The sequence below is a fragment of the Artemia sp. Qi Xiang Cuo genome, chromosome 6 (genome assembly GCF_049724085.1).
Source record: "Artemia sp. Qi Xiang Cuo chromosome 6, ASM4972408v1, whole genome shotgun sequence".
Classification (NCBI taxonomy): domain Eukaryota; kingdom Metazoa; phylum Arthropoda; class Branchiopoda; order Anostraca; family Artemiidae; genus Artemia; species Artemia sp. Qi Xiang Cuo.
This window is the reverse complement of record NC_142799.1, coordinates 17586643-17614275: the sequence shown is the minus strand read 5'-3', so window position 1 is coordinate 17614275 and position 27633 is coordinate 17586643. Positions and strand designations below refer to the sequence as shown.

The 27633-nt window shown below is 33.2% G+C and overlaps 2 protein-coding genes across 2 annotated transcripts in view; one reads left to right on the top strand and one right to left on the bottom strand.

Moving 5' to 3' along the window:
• The window catches only part of LOC148950935 (neural cell adhesion molecule 1-like), a 256145-nt gene that overhangs the window by 112969 nt on the left and 115543 nt on the right, over window positions 1–27633 (top strand). Inside the window, exon 5 of the mRNA XM_089090517.1 lies at window positions 7782–7925. Coding sequence (XP_088946643.1) covers window positions 7782–7925 — 144 coding nt within the window. The remainder of the gene's footprint in view (window positions 1–7781; window positions 7926–27633) is intronic.
• The window catches only part of LOC148950934 (uncharacterized), a 146497-nt gene continuing 132793 nt past the window's right edge, over window positions 13930–27633 (bottom strand). Inside the window, exon 4 of the mRNA XM_089090518.1 lies at window positions 13930–14175. Coding sequence (XP_088946644.1) covers window positions 13938–14175 — 238 coding nt within the window. The 3' untranslated portion in view covers window positions 13930–13937. The remainder of the gene's footprint in view (window positions 14176–27633) is intronic.

The window sequence follows — 27633 nt, the reverse complement described above, 5'->3', positions numbered from 1 at the left end:
TATTCAAATGAACCATTTCTTTTATTCAAATATTATTTCTGTCCTAGGCCTAGCCTGGCGTGTAATTAGGGCAGAGACCTTGACCCCATTCACTGTCTTTTTCTAAATACATATGTCACTGTCACTGCCACTACATCAAAGCACACTTTCTTTAAATAGCAAGGTATTTTCTCAAAGAAATTGTTCAAAACCGCATGTGCCCTTGGATTTTTCTAAGAATAATTCATTTAGATTGGACAATGATCTCTGGTAGAATTTTTAATAGAATACTATCTAATTATTCTACTAGTTTCTGCTTTTTGAACATATTAGTAATTTACTACGCTATTTGTCATATCACAAAGCAAGATCTCAAAATTTCTGAAATACAGTTTAATGTTAAATAATTTCTTAAAGCACACTACCCTACCAATTAAAAAGAAATGTAAAGAAATACTACTACTACTACTAACAACTCTACTACTACTACTAAAAAAATGGGCGAAACTTTAATTTGGGCAATGTTTCACTGTGGAGGGGAGGGGTCTGCTTACTGACTTTTGTAAGAATCTTTTCAGCAGAAAAAAAAGTAACTTATCGCAGAAAAACAAAAACCAAAAGAAACTCAACTATTAAACTGATAAAAGCACTTAATTTTAGGTAGTATTAGGAACGTGTAATTTCAATACAATAAAGCTCTATATTAAAAGGATCTGCTCCCGGAAACTACGAGTCTTCCTAAGATGCAAAAGACTCCTCCCTGAGAGTATATTTCGACACTATTGATGTTACGTAGTAGACCATTCATATAAAATACCTGTCCTCTCTTTGCTGGCACTCCAACTAGCCACATCGCTCCTCTTCAACGTGTCCAAAACCGCGCGGTTCGTGCAGCAATTTCAAGGAACTCCGATGCCAAATCCCTGTAGTCAATCCACTATTGATGCGATGTGGTTTTAATGTCCGTGTTCTATAAATACATGCATTGTCCTCCATCTGAGGAGGTATAAAGACTTGTTCAAGATTGAGTAAAGGCTTTGCGAACAACTCGCCAAAGTACAGCTCGACAGGACTATTTTGTGCAGGGTACACTCCCCGCCCCCCCAAGAATACTTGAAGACAAGTTGCGCTCTACGATTCGTCGTCATATTGAATGGCCTCCCAGTATGTGTAATCCCGGAAAATCCTTCTCTTGAGGCGTTTAAGAAAAGGTATAATAAACACCTTAAAAGTAACTAGCGTGGTAAGTACGAGGACTAGCGGCATATCATTTCTTGTCACGGAGCCGTGAAGCATACATAAAAAAGTGAAAACAAAACACAGATACTCATCTAAAAAGTCAAGAATTACAAGAAAACAAAAATTAGTCAGAAATAAACATTAGTAATCCTTTTCTACTTCTTCTCTCACATTAGCAACCACCATTAATTATCAGTATCTCTTCCAAAGGAATTCAGGAAAAAAAACAATGAAAATGTTCCAATCCATCATTCCTTATCGGACAACATTGCATTCATTTTCTATATACGCATCAGTAACTTTTCCCCATTTGGTTCTGACACGATCAGGTCTGATTTGATCAATCATTCAGTCTAGCTTTGATCAAAATACTATAAAAAGTAATCAACTTAGAATCATACACAAGAAATGAATTCTGGTTCTAATCTTTAAATAATAGGAAAGCCCCCTCTGCGCAGCAGGTGGAACTATTTTGGGAATCCAATATTGAGGGAGGCGGATTACCTTGACAAGGGGAATATTTCCATATTGTAACCTAGAAAGCCTCTTTGTTTTCGTCTTCTGTTTTACATTTAATCAGTTTTTCATTTTACACACGAATGAACATCCTTTAGTTTTTTAATAATACATTTCTATCTGTTTATTCGGAATTTTTCTCTCAAACAACTCGGCTTTCTAAAATAAAATCGGTCTTAAATAAGCAAACATTAATGCCCGTGGCAAATTATAGTCACACTTGTCGATAAAATCAAAATTACGCACGACTAAAGAGCCAATTACGTTCGCTGTTCGTAATTTCTTGAGTTCAACATTGTTCAACTTTCAAGCATAAATTTCTTGACTGACCAATCAGAGTCAACATTTAAGGCATACCTTTTGAAACTAGAAAAGGTGGAAACTTAGAACATCGGTTTTTTTTCTATCTGGGAGAGGAATTTGACAAAAGTCAAGAAGAAATAGCATTAGTAGGGAACAGTTGGACACTAATTACTCTTGGAGCAAACTCTCAAAACTAATTTCTATAAATTTTAATTTTTTGTTTTTTAAACACAAGTGTGACGCTAAAATCAAGAAAATTGTCATGTCATTAATGATATTTGGCTTTTTTTATCGATAGATGTGACTATGATGTGACACGGCCATAATGCGAAATGCAAATTGATAATATTTTGCTAACGTTTATGTTCAGGTAGATTATCAGAAAATCTGATTTTTTTCAGAAAATTCAGGGGAAAAAATCGAAAAACGTGAAAAGTTTAGAAATAGTTGAATATACTTAATCCGCTGTATCCTCCGATGCATCAATTACTAACTTCTGAGGAACTACTTGGCGAACAAACACAACTTAAATACAATAGGGAAATTTTTTCTAAGACAGTGCAATTTAAATCGGTGAATATTTCGGCCCTATGTCCAAGGGCCGTCTTCAGCACAACATTAAAGAAAAATTATATATATATATATATATATATATATATATATATATATATATATATATATATATATATATATATATATATATATATATATATATATATATATATATATATATATATATATATATATATATATATATATATATATATATATATATATATATATATATATATATATATATATATATATATATATATATATATATATATATATATATATATATAAAACTTACATTAAAATACGAAGTTTATTACTAAAAATGCTCTTAAAAACTTTTAAAACAGCCCCAACATCCTTACTTCAACGAAGTTCAACCATATAAAAATATTCACCAATTTAAATTGCACTGTCTTAGAAAAAATTTCCCTATTGTTTTTAAGTAGTGTTTGTTTGATATGGAAAGGCAGTGTGGTCTTCGTCAATATTTGTAACTACTAGGCGTCTGATTATTATATCAAATTATAACTCTTCCGTTACTCTTGGCATAATAAGCACTTGTTTCATCGATTATGTGTCAAAATTCATTCAAATGACTATGAAAAGCAATCAATCTGGTATCATTAGCAAATAAAATGCCAAAACTGGGACTTTTCTTTAAATCTATTATAACGAGAGACTGATTTCAGACATCAAGCCGAATGCCTCTGTAATTGCTTTATTCACTCTTACAAGCTTTCTTATAAAGGGGTTTAATTGCAGTTTTTCAAAATTATTAGTTACTTCCACTTTTTCAAAACCCATATTCAAAATCTTCAGTATTTAATATCACACTTTAGAACTACTTTATTTATAAAATCGTGGACAAAAGAAATTTTCTACATTTGATCCAGAAAACATGTTTGTTTTTGTGTTCTACTTCACATTTAATTAATTCTTCATTCTAAAACCGCATAAAATTTTAGTTACTTACGGCTCCTAACAGTTCAATGGTAGTATTTCTGTGCGCTAATTCCACTTTTTTCACGTTTTGACAAAAAAGACCGCTGTTTAAAATCAAAACATATTGTCTAAAATTTCTCTGGCTTAGAAATAAATACGATACGTAGGAATATGGGTCATAGCGTATCGATTAATCAAGTGTGCCATCTGTCCGGTTTTCGGTTTATTTTGTACACCTGAATTGGTTCTTTCCCTTTTTTTCTTCTGGGAGACACAACTAGCCGTAATGTGAATAGTTCATTAAACGTATATTGCAGTTTTATGCCATTTGTGTTTTTATTCTTCTTTGTTTGATTTTCTTTCTTTTTTTATTTTGAGAAAATTTTTATTTCCAGTTGTAGCTTCAAAAATATTTTCGTTGCATTAAGCCAAGTGGCGTCAAGACATCAACGAACACTTCTTCTTCCTCACATCTTCTTTGTTTCGGTCACTCCAAGGAATCGCCAAAGATATAAGTTTTTTTTTGTAATTCCACCCTAGGTTTGTAATTACATCCCAGCTGAGTCTTTGGTGTCCAGCCTTTCTACTCCTCCCTTGTGGCAATTTAAATAACCAATTCTGAAGATATGGTCTTTGTCTGCATTAGGTACACATCCAATCTAAAGTGCGAAGCCCGTTGAAATTTTTATAGTTTCATCACAGCCGAATCTTGGCTGTCTACTCTCTAATCCCTTTTGTCAGATTAGTTGACCAGCTCCATGGATGAGTCTAAGTAACTGGACGTAGTAGGCTACACTGTCATAATATTAGGGGTATTCTCACAGTAATTTTAATCATTCATTATCTTAGCCCGCTCGTGCCTCATTAAGCTTCCGTTTTAGAAGAAATATTTCGTGCAGTGTATTGTGGGTTGGTGCTATGTCCTAAGGTAATCCAATGGCTACTAACCAGTTATATTCAGAATATTCTGGAACTCAACTTAAAATGTATCTGGTTATGGGATGAGATCTTTTATCTCCCTTGTAATAAATAAAACAAACAATATCAAAAGTCCTAAATCTTAGTTAAGCTACACAAATTTGAAGACCATAAAAATTTAAACAGACATTGAAATCAGAATTCCGTGGTGACATTTTGCAGATCATTCTGATCTGAACTGACGATGCAAAGTCCTATTATGCCAAACAAACTCAAAATTCGGAATGAACCTTAAAGCGGAAGGTTTTTGTCACTCGCCTTATTCCCAGACCATGCCTAAAGTGGTTCTTCATCACCACAGTTTATATAATTATCCGGTAAGTTTACCGCAGATGATTTCTCGCTCTTCATTCTAGGTGCGAACAAAAAGCTCCTCCCACTTATTTCTGCACTTATTATCCACTTATTGGTTGAGCCGGCCAAGTGGTTTTGTCAGTACTTGTTCCGCAGATGATTATTCTTTGTCTACCCGTGAAAAGATCTAATTCCGATTATGTTTATATCTGCAAAAACGTTCTCTGGAGCATTCGCACCTCTGTCCGGGTTTTTATAATGGTGAGATAGGGAAAGATCATGCTGGATAATTTTTTAAACTGTGTTCATCACTTAGATTTATGTCTAAAATTATGCTTAAGGAATTGCTCTGATAAACGTCTATCCATCTTCCTTTCCTTCATTAGCTACGTTCTAAAATACTTTCTTTTACATTCACTTCAAGATCCCGCCTTAGCCTTGTTTGTTCAGACTGTGAGGAACACGATTACAATTCTCTACACAGTTGCCAAGTAATTTTAGACGATCCGAATAGTCTATGTTGGTCATCGTCTGCTAATCTTATGTTAATACTACGCTATCGGCTTAGACTAGAATTTTAAACAGCAGAATTGTCAGAATGTAAGTATCCCAAATAAAGGAAACAGTTAAGGACGCAGTTACTATCGGATTTCATTTATCCGATGTTGCCGTGACATCCAGCTTGCTGTTTTCCTTTACAGAAGTTTTGACGATTTTGCTGGGTACACTAATATTCTCAACTTCTAGAATTTCTAATATAGGAATGACTTTTGGAATTTTTTTTTTCTGGTTATTGTGTATAGTTTGAATATACGATTTTTACAACCTCTGTCATCTCTGACTTCGGTCTTTGTGTCATTAAGCAACCACAATATCCAGGATTCTCGAGAAAATCGCTAAAGTTATTCCCTTGTAATTTGAACAGAGTAATATGCAAAATTTTTTATATACTAGCATTGTAATGTTTTCCTGTGCATAGGTTGAATTTTCTCATCTCTGCTAAAGTTTGTAATTTAATTCAAGAGTTTTAAAATAAAAGTTTAGCACAACAGCAAACTTTCTTGTGGGTTTCTATAAGGAAGCTTGAAACCATTGTGCACCAAAGCAAATTGGAAGGCTAAGAAGCTCATAAACTTTTTCCCAATTTTCAAGAAAATAAAAAGGGATGTTTTCTGTTTAACTATACAAGGAAAACTTCCGCGAGCAGTATCCCTCTTAAAAGAATGTTTTTTTTTTATAATTTGCAGTTGTGTAAGATAGAGGAAAGCAAGAACAAAAGTAAGAATGTTTTTCTTCAAGAAAAAACATTCTTCGTGAAAAAAAATTAATCAATAGTTTTACTTTATACTTCTTTGTAGTAGGAAATATATCTTCGTATTACCAACCACGCATGCAATTCCATCCACCCAACTAAAAATTCAGCACGGTGGCATCCAGAGATTATCAATTCACACTACTCAACACGTGCCTATAATTTAGTAGTTTTGCTTTATTCCTTTTCTATCTGGGGAATGGGTTGTTATGTTAACCAGCCACACAAACACTCAATTCTTTCAACTTAACACAGAACAAGATAAGGTACAAACCATTTCAGTTCACACTACTGCGCACATTACATATATCAAGTAGCCAACTACAGAAGCATTCCATTCATGCAACTCAAAACAGAGTAGGTTAGGGGGCTAACATTTTAAAATCGCATTATTCAACATGGATATATTAATCAGTACTTCTGCTTTACGCTTTGTTGAACTGAGACATTGGTGGTCATGTAGCACGCGAAAACAAGCAACCCGGCAAATATCGAGTGCCTAGATCAACGCGTGCTCATTTATCAGTCGTTGTGCTGTATGCTTTTCTGAACAGAAACAATGAGTTGTTTATAACTATATATATAACTATAACTGTATATATATATAACTATATACATAGTGGTCATTGTTATAACTATATATAACCAAATATTGGTATAAATTGAACAATACCCAGAGCTGAATTAATTTCTTGTTTAATGGTCAAAAACAAAAATATTGGAACACTGAAAAATTCTAAGCGCTGCTACGGTCCATTTTCAGTACAAAAGCTGGCTCACGGTAATTGACAGTAAGCAAAGAGCAACCTTTGTCAATAGGGACGAAACTATAAAAGAACTGCATTTTGATAGCAGTATCTAAATAAAAAAAGTTTATGCGATTCCATGATTTCCAAATTCAATAGTCTTCTATTACCCATCAAAAGCTATTGGAAATATACATAATTTTTTCAAAAAAAAGGGAAATACACCTAAAAAAGGATGTAAGTCACTGAAAATTACACAACAAGAATTCAAAGTAACCTATATGAAAACCCTAGAAGGAAGTTTTCAAGCTTCATTCTGTGAAAATTCTAAGTTTTATATTCTTTCTTAGAAGTCACAGACGAGTGTTATCTATTTACGTTTTTTCTAAGGATCCTTGTATCATAGCATTAGTCATATAATATTGGGAAATGGCTCATTTTCCATTTTGTGCAATATCGCATTCCTGTTCAGTGTGTTTTGTTCAAGTATTTAGAGAGGCAACCGAAGAAAAAGACGGTTAAAAATTAACAAGTGATGTTACTTTTACATTTTGAAATATTCTCAAGGAATTACAAGACAAACTTTAGTTTACAAAATGGTGTGTTGAGTAGAGGAAAGACGAATTGGATAATTGTAACAAAGCAAGTGTTGAGAAAAAGGCGGGCCTCTTCGTACATTACATGATTTTCTGCTCATTTTAAGTTTGGCGCCGTTTTTACTAAGAAAACAGGGATTTTCGTTTTAATGCTCTAGTACACTAACTTTGCACGGAAGGTATTCAGATTTTATTTGCCCCAGAAGATCTGAAAACCTCCCTACTTCAATTTTGGGTCTTAGGCTCTGTACCTCCGCTTGCTAGTGTAGATTTAAAATTGTATATTTGGTTAATTCTAGTTTCTTGTTTAATTCCTTCTAGGTCTAAAGTATGAAATTCGAAAAAATGGCCTTTATATCAGAAATGTTACACTTGAAGATGATGGAATATACCTTTGTAAAGCAAGTATGTTCTCTCCACAGCTGACAGATTTTAAAGAACAGAAAATATCCCTAAAAGTTCAACGTAAGTTACCTATATTATATGTTGAAAGTTGAAAGGCTGCTCTAAGATGGACGGATTATAGACTATCTATCAAAAAGTGAAATGGCATCATATTTATACAATTCTGAAAAAGGATTATGATAGCTTTGCCCCCTTACTCAGGATATTTGTCTTGGCTTTTTTTCCGATTAGTCATGGCTTGATGGCAACTTGATTTTAGTTCAAACATCAACGGATTTTTGTTCTTTTTCCCTCGCCTCAATTTTTTTGGGTATAGCTTTGACATAAATAAAGCTATACAATTTTTTTGGCCAGTCTATGAAGCCAATTTCATTCCTCTTTTAAGCCAAAAAGTCAAATATGCTGCTGCTTAACTTTTCTGTTGACGATGTAATTTTGCTCACAATAACTACTTCAGTTTAATAAATTGAAAATGCAGCACATAACAGCAACTTTGGTTTCCCATTTCAAACAAACAAGAAAATAGGGCAAGTAAAAAGCTTTGTCAGAGCTTTCAGGGAAATGGCTAGCCCTCAATATTAAAACACATACCCTTTGCCGCTAACCTCAAACAGATTATAATAGTAGGCATGCTTAACTCAGAGTAAAATTTAGCTCCAAACGTCGATTTAATATTCCTGCATACTGCGAAGCCGAAGTTCGATTCTTTTCTCAACGGATTTTGCCAAGTTAACTGGTTTGATTAGTGATCCCAAAGATGATTTACTAACTCAATTTCTTCACTAACAGGCTAATTCCTTTGTTCAGAGATAAGTTAAACCCGAACTATCCAAGTGTACTTGATTGTATTCTCTATGACAAGCACAAATTTCATTCTGCTATCTCGTAGATAATCTTAGTTTAAGTTCTCATTAATAATTAATCTTTTTATAGCCGAAAGTGGTCTATTCATAAATACCACAGTTTATATAATTAGGCAGTAAGTTTACCACAGATGATTTCTGGCTCTTCATTCTCGGTGCGAACAAAATGCTCCTCCCACTTATTTATGCATTAGCGGGTTAGTGTGCATGCGTCAATCAATGAGAAATGGTTCGAAATTGAATTATTTGTAATTGCGAAAGCAGAAAAAAACTTGGTGAGCCGGCCAAGTGGTTTGCAACTGTCCTATCTCACAGGTATGACTTAATTTATATACAAATTAGGACTTAATGTATTGTTTATATACAGTGGACTCAACTGATTGGCATATGTAGGATTTTATAAAAAAAGGGGGCGGGGGTTGATGAAATTTGTGAAAATAAGGATTTTTTTTTCTTCTAATAACTGGTGGAATAGGTGTGATGGTTTCAGGGGCGGAACCAGGATTTTTTAGGGGGAGGGTGCGTAAATTAGGTTGATCCGAAAAACTTACGTTAGGAGCAAGTTTAATTAATGCAAACTTGCGTTAATTAGGTAAATTACACTACTTTAGGGGGGGGGGTGCACCCCTCGCTCCCCCCCCCCCTCTGGATCCGCCACTGGATGGTTTATAATTTTTTTTTTCCCGTTGTGATATTTATTTTCTCAGATTGTATTTCCTGTGAAACTTGAAAAGGTTAATTACCTGTTTTGGCGGAGAGCCGATATAAGACTAGTTTCATTTTCAATCAATGTTTTCGTATGAAATGGGCAGACCTTTCCTGAACTTTAAACAATAAACACCTCTGTTTGAAAATCTTTAAACTTTGTGAATTTAGATAGCGATAACGGTTCCTGATTGAGACCAATTTTAGGACTTGGGTTCTAATTATTAGTTGCTGTGGTAAAAGTTGCCACAATATCCCTATCCAAGAAAATATCAAACGTCTGTTAAGAAGTGTTTTTCGTGAAATTCTTAGGGAGTTTTCAGAAAATTGATAAGACTTTCAAAACTGAAATATCAATGCGAAGCACCAAATATCATAATCAAATGTCATCGCTTTATGGCATTGTTCAAATAAAACTTATTTTTAACTTGATTATCGTTGTAAATTCATTCTTTGTCTTTCTTTCCATTCTTAAAACGATGATATTTACCTTGCGCATTATAACAACCCACTGTACATATATTAATATAAGTTTTTATGCAGTGTTACAGCCATACCAGTTATTTTCCTTTCCTTTTTCATTTTTTAATAGTATTTTCTGGTCGTTTTGAGTTTGAGTTGTTGTAGATTTCTATCTCTCCTGATCTTAAGTTCAATATGGCCTTTACTTTTCTTTAAAAAAAAACTTTCTTTTTCGTAAAGTTTTCGTAGTATATATATATATATATATATATATATATATATATATATATATATATATATATATATATATATATATATATATATATATATATATATATATATATATATATATATATATATATATATATATATATATATATATATATATATATATATATATATATATATATATATATATATATATGTATGTATATAATTAGTTCAGATGTTTATAGGAATTACAAGTAGGTTTCGAAGCCTCGAGTTGGTTTTAAAGGCATTTTGAGAAAGTTTCTGCCAAAATACGTGTTCCAGGTTAATTGGACCGCTAATGGAAGATCAAATGAGAGGAGCTGTTTGTACGTGCCGATATATATATATATATATATATATATATATATATATATATATATATATATATATATATATATATATTTATATATCGGCGCGTACAAACAGCTCCTCTCATTTGATCTGCCATCAGCGGTCCAATTACCCTGGAACACGTATTTTGGCAGAAACTTTCTCAAAATGCCTTTGAAACCAACTTGAGACTTCAAAACCAATTTTTAATTTCTAAAAACATCTAATAATAACATTGCATTACTAGTTACCGATTTTCATCCATGTATTGGAATAAATTAATTTAAAATTAGTTTCTTCAAAATAAGTGTTCCAACGTTGAAGCCAAGTTTCGCGTTCAAGAGAGATCTGACTTGTCTACCCGTGAAAAGATATAATGTCGCTTATGTTTATACGTTCTCTGGAGCACTCGCACCTCGGTAATGAAGAAAAACAATTGTTTTAACGTGACAAAAATTGGTAAATTTTTTCTTAGACCACACTGATTTCCTTCTACGATTGAAGCAAAATCTATTAATAACAGGTAAAATATTTTAAGGCAATGGAAAAAAAAAACTTTTTAATATAAATTTAATAATAGAAGTTCGAATATTTCAGCTTCACATCTGGTAGCCTTTATCAACGGGTAAAAAAATAAAGACAAAAAATAAAAAAACTAGCTTAAACAAAACATGAAAAAAAATCCATATTAACACTACGCCAAAAACAGGAATAAAGACGAAAGGAAACTCACATTTACATAAATAAAATTTGTATTGTTATGTGATTGAATTTAAATTTGGGAATTCTTTCGTTTTTTTTTCAGCGTGTGTGCGTTTTCTTTTCTTTTTTTTCGTTTAGGCTACTTTTTGTATTTCTTTTTATATTTTTCCCCGTTGATAAAGGCCTCTGGACGTGAAGCGAAAATATTTGAACTTTTATTATTAATTTGCAGTAAATTTTTTTTTTCAATTTTTTAAAAATTTTGATAAGTCATTAAAAGGTTATTGCTTTAGCTGTGATGAAAATTGCCTACATTTTTGGGATGTTTCTTAACTGTTTGAGTAGGCAATTTACCTGTCTATAATTTAGTCCGTCGGCTTAGGCAAATTGGCTTTAAAAAAGCGTTTATCATTTGATTCGATATATTCGCTATCCCACGCAGCGCATGTATATAAGAAAATAGATCTGCTTTTATTCTTTTTATTATTTTCTTTGTTTAATACTTTGTTCCAGAATTTTTGAATTCCTAGCCCAGCAATTTCTTTCATTTCTCCTTTAAGTTAGAAGCTCAAATATACGACTGCTCATTTTTTTCCTATTGGCAATTTTATTTTCTTCACAACAGCCACTTCAATATAACAAATTGAATAGGAAGCACATAACAGTTACTTTGGTCTCCCCATTTTCCATTTAAAATGAACCAGAAAATGGGGCGAGAAAAAAGCTTTGTCAGCCTATTCTTTCTGGAAAAATGTCTAGCCCTCAACTTGGGATTATTCTAGAGGAGGGTGAAAAAGTGCTCCTATAAATTTGATCCGGAAACAGGTAGCTTTGATTGTAATTCAATAAATTGTGCGTTTCCTTTTGAAGGAATCTTCTTCGAAAGAGATTTGTGGAAATATATTTCGAATAACAAGAGAAGCGACCATAAGTTATCCTGAGCTATAAAATAAATTAAAGTGTAGTTGGTTCTTTCGTATATAAATTCATTGGCTGAAGCAAACCTCGATCCATACTAGCTTCGACAGTAAGATACAGAACCATTGAAAAATCGGTAGACTACTTGTTAATTAAACAAAACACACCCAAGAAGTGGGGTTAGTTTTATATAGGTTAGGACTAGGATGGGATTAGGAGGTTAGGATTATATAAAAATATAATCTTCATAAAACCTTTAGCTTACATAATAATATAACTTAGGCTATATATTTGCACATTAGGTTTGGGGATGGTGTTAAAATACTTGAAAAGCATTCCTAACCTAGCATAACCTAAACTAACATAACCTAACCCCCCTCCCCCTAATGTGCAAATATATAGCCCAAATTATGCACAGACCCCCCCCCCCTTAATGTGCAAATATATAGCCCAAATTATACAAGTCCAATGCATTTCTATCACCCATCACTTGCTTTTGTGGCTATGAAATCAGTTTTCTAAGATCTAGTCTAAGTGTAATTCTTGAGTGTGCTTTGTCTATTCAACTAGTATCGAACAATCATATATATCATAAATTTCTAATCATATAGGTTTGCCACTAAGGATGCCAATCCATGGAAATGTAGGGAGGGGAGCAAGTATTTTTCAATCTAATTTAAAATAATGATACAAAATATTAAATCTCTGCGGGTGTTTTTTCTTTCAAACAGTTCGTGGTAACGAACTGTAAGTAAGGAGCGACCCGGCTCAATAGTAACCGAAACTCTAAAAACTGGAATTTTGATACCAATAAATACATCAATAGAATCAGATTTTTATGCTGATTTCAAATATATAAGTTTCATAAAGTTTAGTTATACTCATCAAAAGTTACGTGCCTGAGAAAATTTAATTTATTTTCGAACAAAGGGGGAAACACCCCCAAAAAGTCATAGAACTTTAATTAAAATCACACCATCGGATTCAGCGTATCAGAAAACCCTGTTGCGGAAGTTTCAAGCTCCTACCTGCAAAAATGTGGAATTTTGTATTTTTTGCCAAAAGAAAGATCGCGGATGCGTGTTTATTTTATTTATTTATTTTTTAATTTCCCCAGGGGTGATCGTATCGATCCAGTAGTCCTAGAATATCGTACGAGAGCTCATTTTAACGGAAATTAAAAGTTCTAGTGCACTTTTTGAGTGACCAAAAAATTGGAGGGCAACTTGGCCCCCTCCCACGCTCAGTTTTTTCCCAAAGTAACCAATCAAAATTTTGAGATAGCCATTTTGATCAACATAGTCGAAAATTTAATAAAAATGTCTTTGAGAATGACTTAATCCCCCACAGTTCCCGAGGGAAGGAGTGGAAGTTATGAACTTTGCCCATTGTTTACATATAGTATTGGTTAATGGAAAGTATAAAGACGTTTCAGGAGGAATTTTTTTCTGATGGGGGGTGTCGTAGGAGGGGGTTACGGGGGAGGATCCTTCCATGGACGATGTTTCCTCAGGGGGAGGGACATTTCTATGAAGGGGGCTCCGGATTTCACATCATTATTTAAAAAACGATCAGAAATTAATTTAAAAAAACTAGTTTTTTCAACTGAAAGTAAGGAGTAACATTAAAACTTAAAAAAAACAGAAATTATTACGTATATGAGGGGGTTCGCCCCCTAGTCAATACCTCCCCCTTTTCGCTAAAGTTTTTTTTAGTAGTTTCAAAAGAGCTATCTATTCTAATTAACACCTTCAATATAATAACAGCTTCAACATAGCCTAATACCTTCAATATTAGGAAAATAATACTTTGTAATGTTTGTATTATATACATTCCTAGATTAACAGAAAAGATTAACAGTAAAGGACAGATCAGCAGAAAAGACAATTAGCAAGAACAAATCAACTTGGACACGAAAGGTTGACCAATAACCATGATTTGGAGGACATCTCGGAGTGCCACGTATGCTCCTTGGCTCCATCACGATTTGGCTTACTTTTGCCACGCTTGGCACGTGCCACCTGGCGTACGTCATTTCTGATAGAACGTCACCTCTTGTGTGGGCCCCAAAAATTTTCCTGAAGAAAGAACACAAAAAGTTTTATTGGTTTCTTGAATTTTCTCTTTTCGCCTGTAAAAAGCCTAGAAAGTTACATGTTTCTGCATAGTATAAAAACTTTCTAATTAAATCCTTCATTGTTGTATTGATATTAAGGCAAGTACAAATAACGTCAAAAATTCTTAGAAGATTTAAATATTAAATAAAAAAAACTTCTGAATTGTGGAAAATTAATATTGGAGGAAGGGTATAAAGCTAAAGACAATTTTATCCATTCCTAGAAAAGAAAGGATTAGTAGAAAATATAACTTACAGAAACAAATCAATGTGAAATTTCAAAAACCATCCCGAAGGAAATGCCAAAAAATTTCCCGGGTTCTTTGCTTTTTTCTCGTCTATGAAAGTTTAGCCAATTTAAAATCTAAAAAGTCAAAACATCAAATACCTTCCTTTTCAAAATATTGAATTTGGAGTTTGCGGGATTGTTTTTCAAAGACATGAGACAAAGTCCACATTAAGGATTACTGACATTATTGAAACCATAAAATAGCCACTTAGACACGTACCATGAAACATAAAGATTAGTAAAAGGTTTCATTTTAAAGCCCTCTTGAAGTTCATTGTATTGCGACATTTTTCATATGGAGAAATATTTTGGCTTCTAGTCACATTCAAACAGACTAATTCTTAGTTTTCTGGCAATGGCCTGGCTATCAAAACTACAGGGTGCTTCTCTAAAGGCCTAACATTTTTAAATTGATGTATTTTTCCCTTTATAGTAAAGTAATCGTAAAAGAGGCTGGCCCTTAGCCAACCTCAGAAACCTCTTACTTACCCAAGTGGTTCAAGTGAATATCTATAGACGGTTAGCACGTAACGAATGCCCTGACACTGTCACATTTCTCCGTAGACATACTCTTTCATAGGACTTCTCAAGAATGTTCTGAAAACTGGGTGGGTGTTTAGTCTAGTACCCTTCTTAATATTATGTCTTTTTCTAGTTTCTGACTAACAGGTCATGATAAATCCTCTCTTACCCTCGCCAATTTTTTTTTATGTTATATTCAGGGCTCTCGTGGAACGGCTTTAGTCATAAACATTTCGTGAACTGTCTTTTTTCTTCACAACTCTTTGTTCTTAGATCTTTGATTAACAGCTTTTTATTTTGTTTCCTAGCACAACATTGAGCAAACATAACACAATTCATACTTTATTTTATAAATAGGCTTATTGCTTATCATAAAACATAATAGTTAAGCCAATGAACATCAAAAAATATTTCCCAAAAATAAATTTTGGTTTGATGCATCATGCATAGCTTATTTACATTCGTGTCTTTATAGACGAAGCCATAAGAATCGTTAAATTTAATCTTTGTGTTAATCAAACAGTTCGTGGTAACGAACTGTAAGTAAGGAGCGACCCGGCTCAATGGTAACCGAAACTCTAGAAAACGGTATTTTGATACAAATAGATAAATCAAAAGCATCAGATTTTAATGCTGATTTCAAATATATAAGCTTCATCAAGTTTAATTCTACCCATCAAAAGTTAGGCGCCTGAGAAAATTTGGCTGATTTTCGAAAAAAGGAGGAAAGACCCCCTAAGAGTTATACAACCTTAATGAAAATCACACCATCATATTCAGCGTATCAGAGAACCCTACTGTAGAGGTTTCAAGCTCCTGTCTACAAAAATGTGGAATTTTGCATTTTTTGCCAGAAGAAAGATCACGGGTGCGTGTTTATTTATTTTTTGTTTTTTTTCCAGGGGTGATCGTATCGACCCAATTGCCCTAGAATATCGTTTTTGTCCTAGTAGACAGTTGTCCTAGAATACCCTTTTTAAGTGACCAAAAAAAATGGAGGGCAACTAGGCCCCCTCCCACGCTGATTTTTTTTCCACAGTCACCCGACCAAAATTTTTAAATAGCAGGGTTGTTAAGCCTGTTCTAAATCATTATAATCAGACCTTTTAGTATGACTCAATTCCCCGAAGGTCAAAGGGGGAGGTCTGAAAGTTAAGAATTTTACCCACTGTTCACATACAGTTTTGGTTATTTGGAAGTATACAGACGTTTTCAGAGGAGATTTTTCCTGGTAGTGGGGGGGTGGGTGGATCGGGGGTTATGTGGGAGGATCTTTCCATGCAGGAAGTGTTCATGGGGGAAGGGACATTGCTATGAAGGGGACGCCGGACTTCCCAGCATTATTTAAAAAAAGATCAGAAATTTAATATAAAAAAACAAGTATTTCAACTGCAACAGCAGCAACATCAAAACTTCATACGAACAGAAAATATTACATATATGATTGGGTTCAAACCGTAGTCAATACCTCGCTCTTTAAGCCAAAGATTTTTTAGTACTTTCATAAGAGCTATTTATTCTAATTAACGGCCTTTGTGATTAAGGGGTCATTTTTAATGAATTGGAACAAAATTCGGACTTTCGCTTAAAGAGCAAGGTATTGACTAAGGAACGAACCCCCTAATAAACAAGTTAAAAATATATGAATATAGAAGTTCGTTACGTAAGTTAATTCGTAAGCTACGTATATTTATTACTAATAAAAAAGTTCGTAAATATAATTAAACAAGTTTTGAGAAAGCCATTTAACTAAATAGAAGTAAATTAATATGAAAATTTTGTTTTAGTTATTCATGTACGGTGAGCCAAGATCAAAACCTGCATTTATTCAAAAACGTTCAAAAATTAAATAAAAAAAACAAGTTTTTTAAACTGAAAGTAAGGAGCGACATTAAAACTTAAAACGAACAGAAATTATTCCGTATATGAAAGGGGCTGTCCCCTCTTTAACGCCTCGCTCTTTACGCTAAAGTTAGACTCTCTCATAACTTTTTTTAAATAATAAAAAAAATTTAGCGCAAAGAGCGAGTTGTTGAGGAGGGAACAGTCCCTTTCATATACGGAATAATTTCTGTTCGTTTTAAGTTTTAATGTCGGTCCTTATTTTCAGTTTAAAAAACTTGTTTTTTTTATTTAATCTTTATTTGAATCACAACATTTGCTATACTTTGTGTACAGTCTAGTACCAAATATATATATATATATATATATATATATATATATATATATATATATATATATATATATATATATATATATATATATATATATATATATATATATATATATATATATATATATATATATATATATATATATGTTAAGAGCATAAATGCCTAATGCTCAATATTGAAAAGTGTCAAATCTTTTATTCTAAGCTAGCAGCAAATATTATATTTCTTAAAGGACATAAATGCCTAGTTTTCAACTTTGGGAAAGCACTAGTGACCTAGCAACAGTTTCCAGGGCTATATCACCAATGTTTTCACATGTTAAAATGTTTTGTCAGACCTTTCAACGAAATCCAATTTGCCATGGGAATTTACAGCATTCTTCAAGATTAAAAAGAAAATTTTACGACTTAATTTTAACTAAAATGTTAACATTTATATAGATAGGACAAATAATGTCACTAGAATATTCACATTAAATAAAACTTCTATAAGAAGAGTAACTGTGGGGAATAAAAATAATCACATGATTTTTTTAGTCTCACTCATTCATAATGAGATTTATCTGATTAGCTTTGAAATGTTGGGGTAGAACAGTTTTTAAAATTATATGTAGTTTTCTATACGGCCAGGTGTTGATAATGATAATTTTTGGTTGGTCGAATTTGATGTAACGTGGCTTAAAATAAATCTTAGGGCTGGTTCCAGCTAGCTCCAGCCAGACTTCAACTGACTCTTATTACATGTCTGGTGTTGGCGGAATTTTAGCGTAAGCTCAATTTTGGCGTTACCTGAAACTCATTGTGAAGGTTAAAAAGAACTTATGAGTGGTATGTGGTATAAAGTTTGATGTCATGAGGATTTATTAGGAGAGAGAAAATGCTAAAACTGAATTATTTTCCTAAAAAGTACTTTTATTTCATATTGGGGTGTGCCCAAACTCGAAGCCAGTTTCTTGCAACAATAACATTAGGGTTTGGATTGTAAAATTTAGGAACTGTTCATGCAAAAGCTCATTTTTTTTTTACTGAAAAGCTCTTGTGAAATTTTCCAGGATTATTGTCGTTCTGTTTTTTTCAGTTTTTTTTTCTAGTAATGAAACTAGTTCTATTATAATACTTAATACAGAAAAGCAGCACTTGATTAGAGATTTTTTTATATTGCTTTGACAAGCTAACAAACTTTGCGCTATATTTGTTCGTAGAATTTTGATCCTATTTATTGCCTATTGTCATATATAATATTCGCCTAGTAGCAATTAAGACTCAAATTTTTCGTAAGGAAAAAAAAATTGAGAAAAAAATCTCAACATGAAGAAACAAACGGGACTGCGGCCAGTAGAAGGAAAAGACAAATTAAAACGACTGGGATATTTAGTCTGTAAAAAAAGCCGTCTTAAACGCTAAATGTAGAAGATAATCTAAAAGGATCTATAAAACCTAAAATTAAATAAAATATAAAACTAATAACTAAAAACAAAACAAAATTGATACATATAGATATTGCCTCTATATAAGTCACGTTTTGCGGGAAATGTGTTTTGATTTTATACGATCGGACTGCTTAAAAACACAAAAACAGATGGTTCTCAACTAAGTTTACTTTTGGCTTCTTAATTTATTTTCATTTATTTCAGTATTTAAGTTTATCATATATTTCTGTAAAAAAAAAAAAAAAATCGTGGAACTCGAAGGAGCCTTAAGAAAATTTTGCTAGCATCAAAATGCTGTGCTCTCAGTGATTTTATAGCAATATGTAATTTAATAATTCAGAAAAAATATATTATAATGATAATTAGGATACTGATGATGATAATATAACTGTATTTTTAACAAACTAAGAAAAATTGTCAGAATTTTTCTTATAAAATCTGTCTCGATATTAAAGCTGCTATTCTAAAGTGCTCGAAAGAAAATTTTAAGAAAATAGAAATAATTCAAAAATTTTATCTTCCAAAATTAAACAAAGCATTTAAGTTGTTTTCTGTATTTCAGTTTTTTCTGCAAAAAGTCCTAGAATGCGGAAGAGCAGGAAGAGAAAACTGCAGGCCTCAAAATTCAATACTCTCAATGGTTTAATTTTTAAGCTATGATAAAACTAATTATATTTAACCAAAAATAATCCAATTATAGTCTTGATTGTATTTAATGAAATTTAATATTTATAATTGAATTACGCTTTTAAGAAACTAACTATTCAGTAGGATTTTAAGAAGCTAGCTATTGTAAAATAATCGTAAATGAGAAAAATTTAGTAAGAAATATTTCTGAAATATTACACATAAGCATACCAAGCTTAGTTTTCAATATTTTATAGACAAAAAAAAAATCAGATTAATGATATTCGTTTCAATCAACATAAGTTAAACATAATTTTTGCAAGGCCAACTCTACTTCTACTTTCTGATAACCCCCATGCCTTCTGACTCGGCTATTCGTTGTAATTTCTGTTCGTTTTGAGTTTCATTTATTTATTGATAATGATTTGTGGTACTTTTACGCTTGGTAGATTATTTGACTTTATTTCTGCTCATTCTTGGCCAAATGGAGCTCTAACTTTCGTTCGAAAAACGTGTTTTGTGGAAAAAAGTTTTTTTTAAATTAATTTCTGTTCGTTTTTTATTGACATAGTCCTTTTCATTGAAAAAGTAATATTTTACATCTTTTCAGTTTTTTTTTAAAGAATCCATAGCACGGGTTGCTATTTGTATGTTGGAGAAACTTTTTCAATGATGACAGAAACAGTATTTTTTATTTTAATTTTATAGCTTCTGAAGTAGTCCTGAAAAATAAAACTTTTTATCATTCCCAAAAGATTCTATCTAGACTCATGACAAGTTTGATACACTTACGCTCTTTTTATTTATTTAAATTGTATGAGCAGAAGTAATAATAGTAGTATTTCGAAAAGTTTCAACTTATACCCCCAGTCGTGCTCAATATATTGCTGAGGTGTCTTATTGACAACAATAAACACAATGCCTTTTGATTTATTTTAAAGCAACATGTAGTTTTAAAGCATAATGGGCCAATTACATAACTGCGGGGGAGGGGGGGGGGACATGCCTAAAAATTTTGACTGGATGAGTTTGGAAAATGAATGAGTTGAAAGAAGGGCTGCTTGCCTTCCAATCTCTTTTTACTCTTAAAAAGGGCACCAGAACTTTCAATTTTGAATCAAATTAGCTTCTTTAAAAATTTCAATGATATTTCTAGCTATTATACAGTGTTGCTGCCTATGATATTGCTTATACGCCCCTTTGGAGCCCTACATGCGCACAGTTTTTTCGTTTAATTGAAACTCCTGAGCGTTCCCTATAAATTTTATCTTAATACCCTTAGTATCATTAGTTACAGTAACTGTAGTGGTAGTATTAAAAGTATACATATAGGGCCTTCTGACTTGTTCATAGTCCCCACCAACTTACCCTTAAAGGTCTAAATTAATAATATAGGTTGCTCTTCAGATATTGCTTTGCTACCTTTTTGAAAGTCCACATGCTCAGAGCTTGTTTTGATTTAGTTTAAAATCAGCCAAAATATTCCTTAAAAGCTTCACCTTAATACCCTTAGCTTCAGCAGTAGCAATAGTTGTAGCAGCATTAATAGCAGTATACACATAGCACCTTTGGTTTCTTCAACATCCCCTTCAACACACGCGGAAAGTTTCAGCTTAATACATACCATCAACCGTTCCTGAAGCATTTCTGATGTGTCCGCTTGACAAACTGTGTGGGCATAGTATGTTTCGAATTAGTTCCATACAGTTTCTATACATCCCAAATCTTTCACTTTCATATCCTTAGTTTTAATAGCAGTAGTAGTAGTAGTAGCAGTAAAATTAATTATGGTAGCCTAAGCTTTAGTGGCAGTGGTAGTAAAAGAGGTAGTAATAATAGTGACATCAGCAGTAGTATGAGTAGAAGCAGTAGCATTAGGATCCAAGTATTTGTTTTTGTTAGTTTCCCTCACAATATGCCCTGTTAGTTTCAACTTCACACACCAAACTGCCCCTCAGATATTGCTGTTACACCCTTCTGACAACCTTCATACAGAGGGCGTGTTCTCGTTCCGTTCATCCTCCCCCTCGAAATTTCTTGTACGTTTTGCCTTCATACTCTTAGGCATAGTTGTAATCACAGTAGTAGTATTGGTATTACAAGTAATAGTATTGAATACCGGTAGTACTACTAGCAGCAGTAGTGACAGACCTATTGCGTTTTGGTCAGTAGAACATCCCCCTCATCAAGTCCTAGAAGTTTCAACCTAATGAATTCGGCCGTTGCTATGACATTGGTGATGTGTCCTTTTGACAACCTGTTTATTCATGTACTTCTAAATATATTGATCTCAGTGCTCTTAGCCCAACAAGTAGTGCAATAGAAATACTAGTAGTAGCAGTAGTAAATGTAGCAGTAACAGCAGTATTAGCAGTAGTGTGCAAATATTGCCTTTTGGTGAGGTGATCTTCCCCTTTAAGTATCCTCTGAAAGTTCCAACTTAATACCCGAATCAATTCTTGAGATACGTTATTTTGACAGTGTGCATGCACGTATTGTCTTTTGATTTAGTTAAAATTTCCCTTTAATATTGTAAATGGGGTAGTTTGATAGTAGTAGTGGTGGTAGTTGTAGTAGTATTGGGAGCATGAAAATATTGTCTTTTTGATCATCTCCCTTATTATTTCCTTTATTTTCCAAATTAATACACTGAGTCATTCCTGTGTTGCATTTTTTTTATAATCTGTATACACATAACGTGTTTTGATTTAGTTTAATACTCTCCTCAACATTTTCTTAAAGGTTCACCTGAATACCCTTCGTCTTCTTGGAAAGTAAAGTTCAAACGTGCATACCTTTCTCAATAGCCTATACTATGTGTAAACAATGAACGAATTGCCTAACTTACAGCCCTTGTCCTGAGGACTGTGGAGAGGTTGACATCCCCAAAGACATAATTACTGGACCTTTCAACAAGGCTGAACAAAATAGCCCTTTTAAAATTTTGATCGGACGTGTTATGGAGAGCAATAGCCTTTATGGAGGGGGCCGATTGCCCTCTATTCACTTTTAACTCTTAAAAAGGACACTAAAACTTCCGACTTCAAATCAAATGAGCTCCACCCGATCCAAAGTTTATACAACTACCCGTTCCATAAAAACCTTATATGCCCTGGGCGTAACTTACAACCCTTGCCAATGTGCCCTGGGATATTTATCCACCCTAAAGATATTGCTATATGATTTTAAGACAATTGGTAACAAAATGGCTATCTCACAATTTCAACTGAATGCGTTTTGGGAATAGGTGATGTCAGGTGGGGGGGGGGGGTATTTTCTTTCCATCATATTTGACTCTTAAAAAGGAACTATAAATATGCATTTCAAATCAAATGATCCTCTTCCAAAGTTCACACGACCACTCCTTCTATAAAAACCTCTTATTTCCAAGTTAATGAACCCCCTCCGGAGTTTATACAACCACCCTTTCTATAAAAACTTTATATGCCCCCAGGTCATAACTTACAACCCAAGCCCTGAGGGCTGTGGGGGGTTGCCATCCTAAAAGACGTAATTTCCGGACCTTTTAACTATGCTGAAGAAAATGGCTATCTCAAAATTTGACTGGATGTGTTTGGGGAAAAGGTGGGCGTGTGAGGAGGTTAGTTGCCCTCTAGTCACTTATGACTATTAAAAGGGGTAATAGTTCCTTCAATTTCTAATCAAATGAGCCTTTTTCGAAGTTTCTACGACATCAAATGGCCATCTCAAAATTTCTATCAGATGCGTTTTGGGAAAATACGAGGTGTGTGAGGGGAAGGTATCCACCCTCCAATCACTCTGAATCTTAAGGATGGCACTAGAACTTCTGATTACCAATCCAATGAGCCCCTTCCGAAGTTTATACAATCGCTCTTTCTAAATTTTAAATGCCCCCAGGGCGTAACTTACAACCCTTGCCCTAAGGACTGTCGGGGGGGGGGGTTCTATCCTTAAAGACGTAATTTCCACACTTTTAACTGCATTGAACAAAATGACTGTCTCAAAATTTTTATTGGATGTGTTTAGGGAACTGGTGGGTGTGGGAGGGGGGTCAGTTGCCCTCCAATCACTAGCCCTTTCAATTTCCAATCGAATGAGCCCTTTTCAAAGTTTCTACGACTACTCCTTCGATACGAAGGGCCATGGTCTAAAACCAAAAACAAAATAAATAAAAAAATAATACATTGTGCCCACATCACTCTTTACTTAGGCAGCGCTATTGCGCTGCCTATGATACCAATCGACGCAAAAAAAAATTAGTTAACAAAACACTTTTCAGTCAGTTGCTAATAACAGCGTTGAAGGAAAATGGGTCAATATTACTAATAACTATGCTAATAACAGCGTTGAAGGAAAATGGGTCAATATTATTGCGGATCTGGTACTCAAAACTGGTGAATGCAATTTTTTCTGCAAAAAAAGAAGAGAATAGGGCAGGTTTTTACATCTCTCATTTGGGAGCCAGCCCTCGTGAAAATTCAGTAAATCTCTGTGTAGAAACAAAATAAATAAACAAAAATTTGGGAAAACTACATTATAAAGTATCACACTTTCCCTTGAAAAATTTTCTCGACTCTACCAAAAATTTTTACTGTATGCGCACTAAATTAAAATAAGCCATTTGACTAATAATATCATATGTTATAATTTAATAATTCTACATATAATCAGGCAGCTAATGGTGAACATAAATTTATTAAGCAAGAAAAATGACTGTTAAAGATCCCATAACTGTCTAAACCTCGGATTATTGTGATGGATTGTTAGCGGTTTTAAAAAAGTTCAGAGGATTGAATAGAAATAAGAAGCTGACGATAATTTATATGCAGTATACCCAATAAATTACATTAACTTGACAATTACTATTTTCACTATGACATATCTTGATTTACTATGATTCCCTATGAATCACTATGACAATAACAAGACATCTCTATTTTACGGTTTGGTATTTACCTTGCTTTCTACTCCAAGAAATGGCTTAAGCAGCAGAAGGAACTAAATGTTGGAACTGTAAAATTACTTTCACCGGAGAATGGAGAGAATTATTTGCAATTTTGTAACCAGTTATCTTGAATTATATTCCCAAGGGAGTTACAGATTCTCTTCGCTATTTGAAATGCTGGTATAGTAATTTCCTGTGTAGAAACGATTTTTCTCTTAAGAACAAAAGTACAAGAACAGCCAGAGGTTGATTCAAGACAACTCTTTTTTTGTGTATCAGTAAAATAGATCAGAAAAATAGTTCTAGGAAGTTAGAGACAAGCTTTATAATTGGCATTTTGTCAAGAAAATTTGTAGGAAATCTTTTGGCAGGCAAAATAAAAAATACTAGAAAAATGAATAAAATATGAAAACGAAACAAGCGTGAATTTGCCAAAAAAAAATGTCTTCGTAGAAAAACTGAACGAGCTTGGCCTCTTAGCTCACAATAACAACAAAAAAGGATTTTCCCTCTTGGCGCAGAAATGCTTTTGGCAAATGTGTTCCATGTGTCAATCTGTATAAATTTGTACACATTTTTATTTCAATATCTTTTGAGATTTTATTTAATCTCATGAAAAAAGGACTCATGTCGCTAGTTGAGCTCCTCTTTTTGAGTGCGTTCTGGCGCACTTCTTAAAGTGCTTCTCAAACTCTTAGTGATTTTTTCTGGATTACTAGAATTTACAATAGACTTTGGGTTTAAAGTATAGGATCTTAAACATCCTTTAAAGACATTTCTTTTTGATTTGAGATGTTCTTGCTGTACAGGAATTTGGTTAAAAACAACATCGGCCTTTTCTCCAAAAATAAAATCTCGAAATTTTTCATAAGTATAGTGTCTTGATCCCCTATTATTCCATTTAAAAGCTAATTTATTCTCGGTAAATCTTATTGAAGGACAAAAACATCGAAAGGCCCACTAGCGGAGGGTATAGGGAGGATCTAACCTCCTCCATTTTCATTGATAGCAAATATTTTATCTTCTCCAACAATAAAGTCTTAGCATTTCTGGTAACCACTGTCTTAACATTTTATCACCTAAACACTCATCAAATTTTGGTAAATCTTGTTGGTCGACGGAAATTTCGTTTTGTCCGCTAGTGGAAGGGTTGGGGTGAATCTACCTTCCTCTATTTTGATTGAATACAATATTTTGCTCTTTAACTTGTAGCTCTTTAATTTTTAATTTTTTGGCTAGAGGCTCTCTTGCTTGACTGATAATATCGTCATCTGAGTCATTTTAAAATTTCTATAAGGAGATCTGCATCCTGTTTTGCTGAAACTTCATTTGACTCACCATAATGAGCTCGGTACATCTCTTCCAAGGTCATTCAAGTCATTATGAAAATCATTATTCATGCTTCCCACTTCGTTGAAAATTCCAGAAGATTTACCCATTTTAATTATATATATATATATATATATATATATATATATATATATATATATATATATATATATATATATATATATATATATATATATATATATATATATATATATATATATATATATATATATATATTCAAAGGTAATAATTTCCTTAAAAACTGAAAGTAATTTCAAGTATTGGTTCTTTATAGCTCGGGTTCATTGGAACATAAAATCATCATCACCCTAGGGTGAAACGGGTGTCAGGTATTTTAGTGCACCTGCGTGAACGCAGGTATCTCAGTTGTTCAAGTCAGGAAATTGGGGAAATAGTGGATGTCCTAGGAATTATGCAGGTTATATAGAGTGAAATGTAAAGTTTTAGGCCATTTACTCACATATGTCAGCTGTTTTTTTGCAAACCAATTCAGATATGAATAATTTTAAATTGAAGTGAACCTCATAACTGTCGTGATTAAATGCTATTGATGTAAAGACAAAGCGTGTGGAGTCAAAAGTACCAAGTGTTTTACGTAACGGAATAGGAAATATCCTATGAACTATGCTTAACATATAGTATGTTTCTTGGCTCTGCTCTCACTTTCCCTCATATCAACCTCCAAGTGTTTTAAAATAATACCATCCAAGGGTCAAACACTATGAAACATTGTAAAAGCACCCTTGTTAAGTGAAAAACCAGTTGAACAAGTGCTTTTTACGAATTCTGCTCGCTGATATAATGTATAAAAGAAATGGTATTACTTTAACGATTGATGAAATGAAAGCATTCGATAAAAACAACCGGCATATTGTTAAAATCCAGTCTTTCCTAAATATTTTGGCTGTTTGCGTCCCACTACCCACTACCACTAGCTCCTCTCTAAAGCTCCTCTCGCACCTCCAGATTTCAAAAAAAAGCTGGTAAAAATGTGCATTTTTAATAGTGATTCCTTCTAATTTTCATTTGTGGAATTTATGTATATTTTTATTTTCGGAAAACAGGAAAAACTGTCCATGCCTGCAACAATAACAACACAAAATCCATAAGCACCTAAGATCACATTTTCTATTGCTGATCATTGCTTGTCCCATTATGTTTTGAACCACCCCCAATGGATGCCCTTGTCTAAATGCGATGCAGTAAATGAACAACGTTTTAGTTTTGTTTTTATCTCTTAATCTTATTTTTTTTTTCTCTCTAGGCTCTAGTTCTATAGACTGCTTAATATTACAAGTAGTCCTTCAAAGTATGTGAAAAGTGGTTCTTAGGAGGGTGTTCTCAGAAATGGAAAAAGACTGAAAGCCATTGACTCTGACGTCCGCTGGAATGCAGCCCAAAATTCTTTTTTATTCTATAAACGTTTCCAGGAAAACTTTTTGTTTAGAAAGTAATCAATACGAAAACTTAGAGATCGCCTTAGTCTGGCATTTTCATTACCTTATCTTATATATTGCGTACTGTGTGCTTCATACAGTGCTGGAGTTTCATTGGTTTTTGTATGTCAACAAAACTGTATGCATTTTATGTAATTTGTGTAACTATTTAATTAATTTAATGAAATTAATTATGTAATTATTTTATTTAAATACTCATAGATAGCGTAGAAGTGCTGCCTAAGTAAAGGGCGAAGTGGGCTTTATGCATTATTAATTTGTTTTTTTCTTTTCATCAAGGCCCTTCTTATGGAAGGAGTTCTCGTGGAAACTTTAAAAAGGGCTCGTTCAATTGGAAATTGAAAGTTCTAGTGCACTTTTTAAAAGTCGAAGGGATCAAAAAGTATCCACACCTCCTTCCCATGCTCATTTTTTTACCTAAGGACATCCGGTAAGGATTTTGAGATATCCTTTTTGTTCAGCATTGTTTAAAGATCCAATAACTATGCTTCTTGGAATGAACCCTCCCTCCACCAGCCCTTGGAGCAAAGGTTGTAACTTATGCTATTCGCCCATTTATTTATTTATGTATTTATAAATTAAAAATTCGTCTACAAAAACTTGAAAACGACGGAGCAAAATACGAAAAAAAGAATAAAGAAAAGA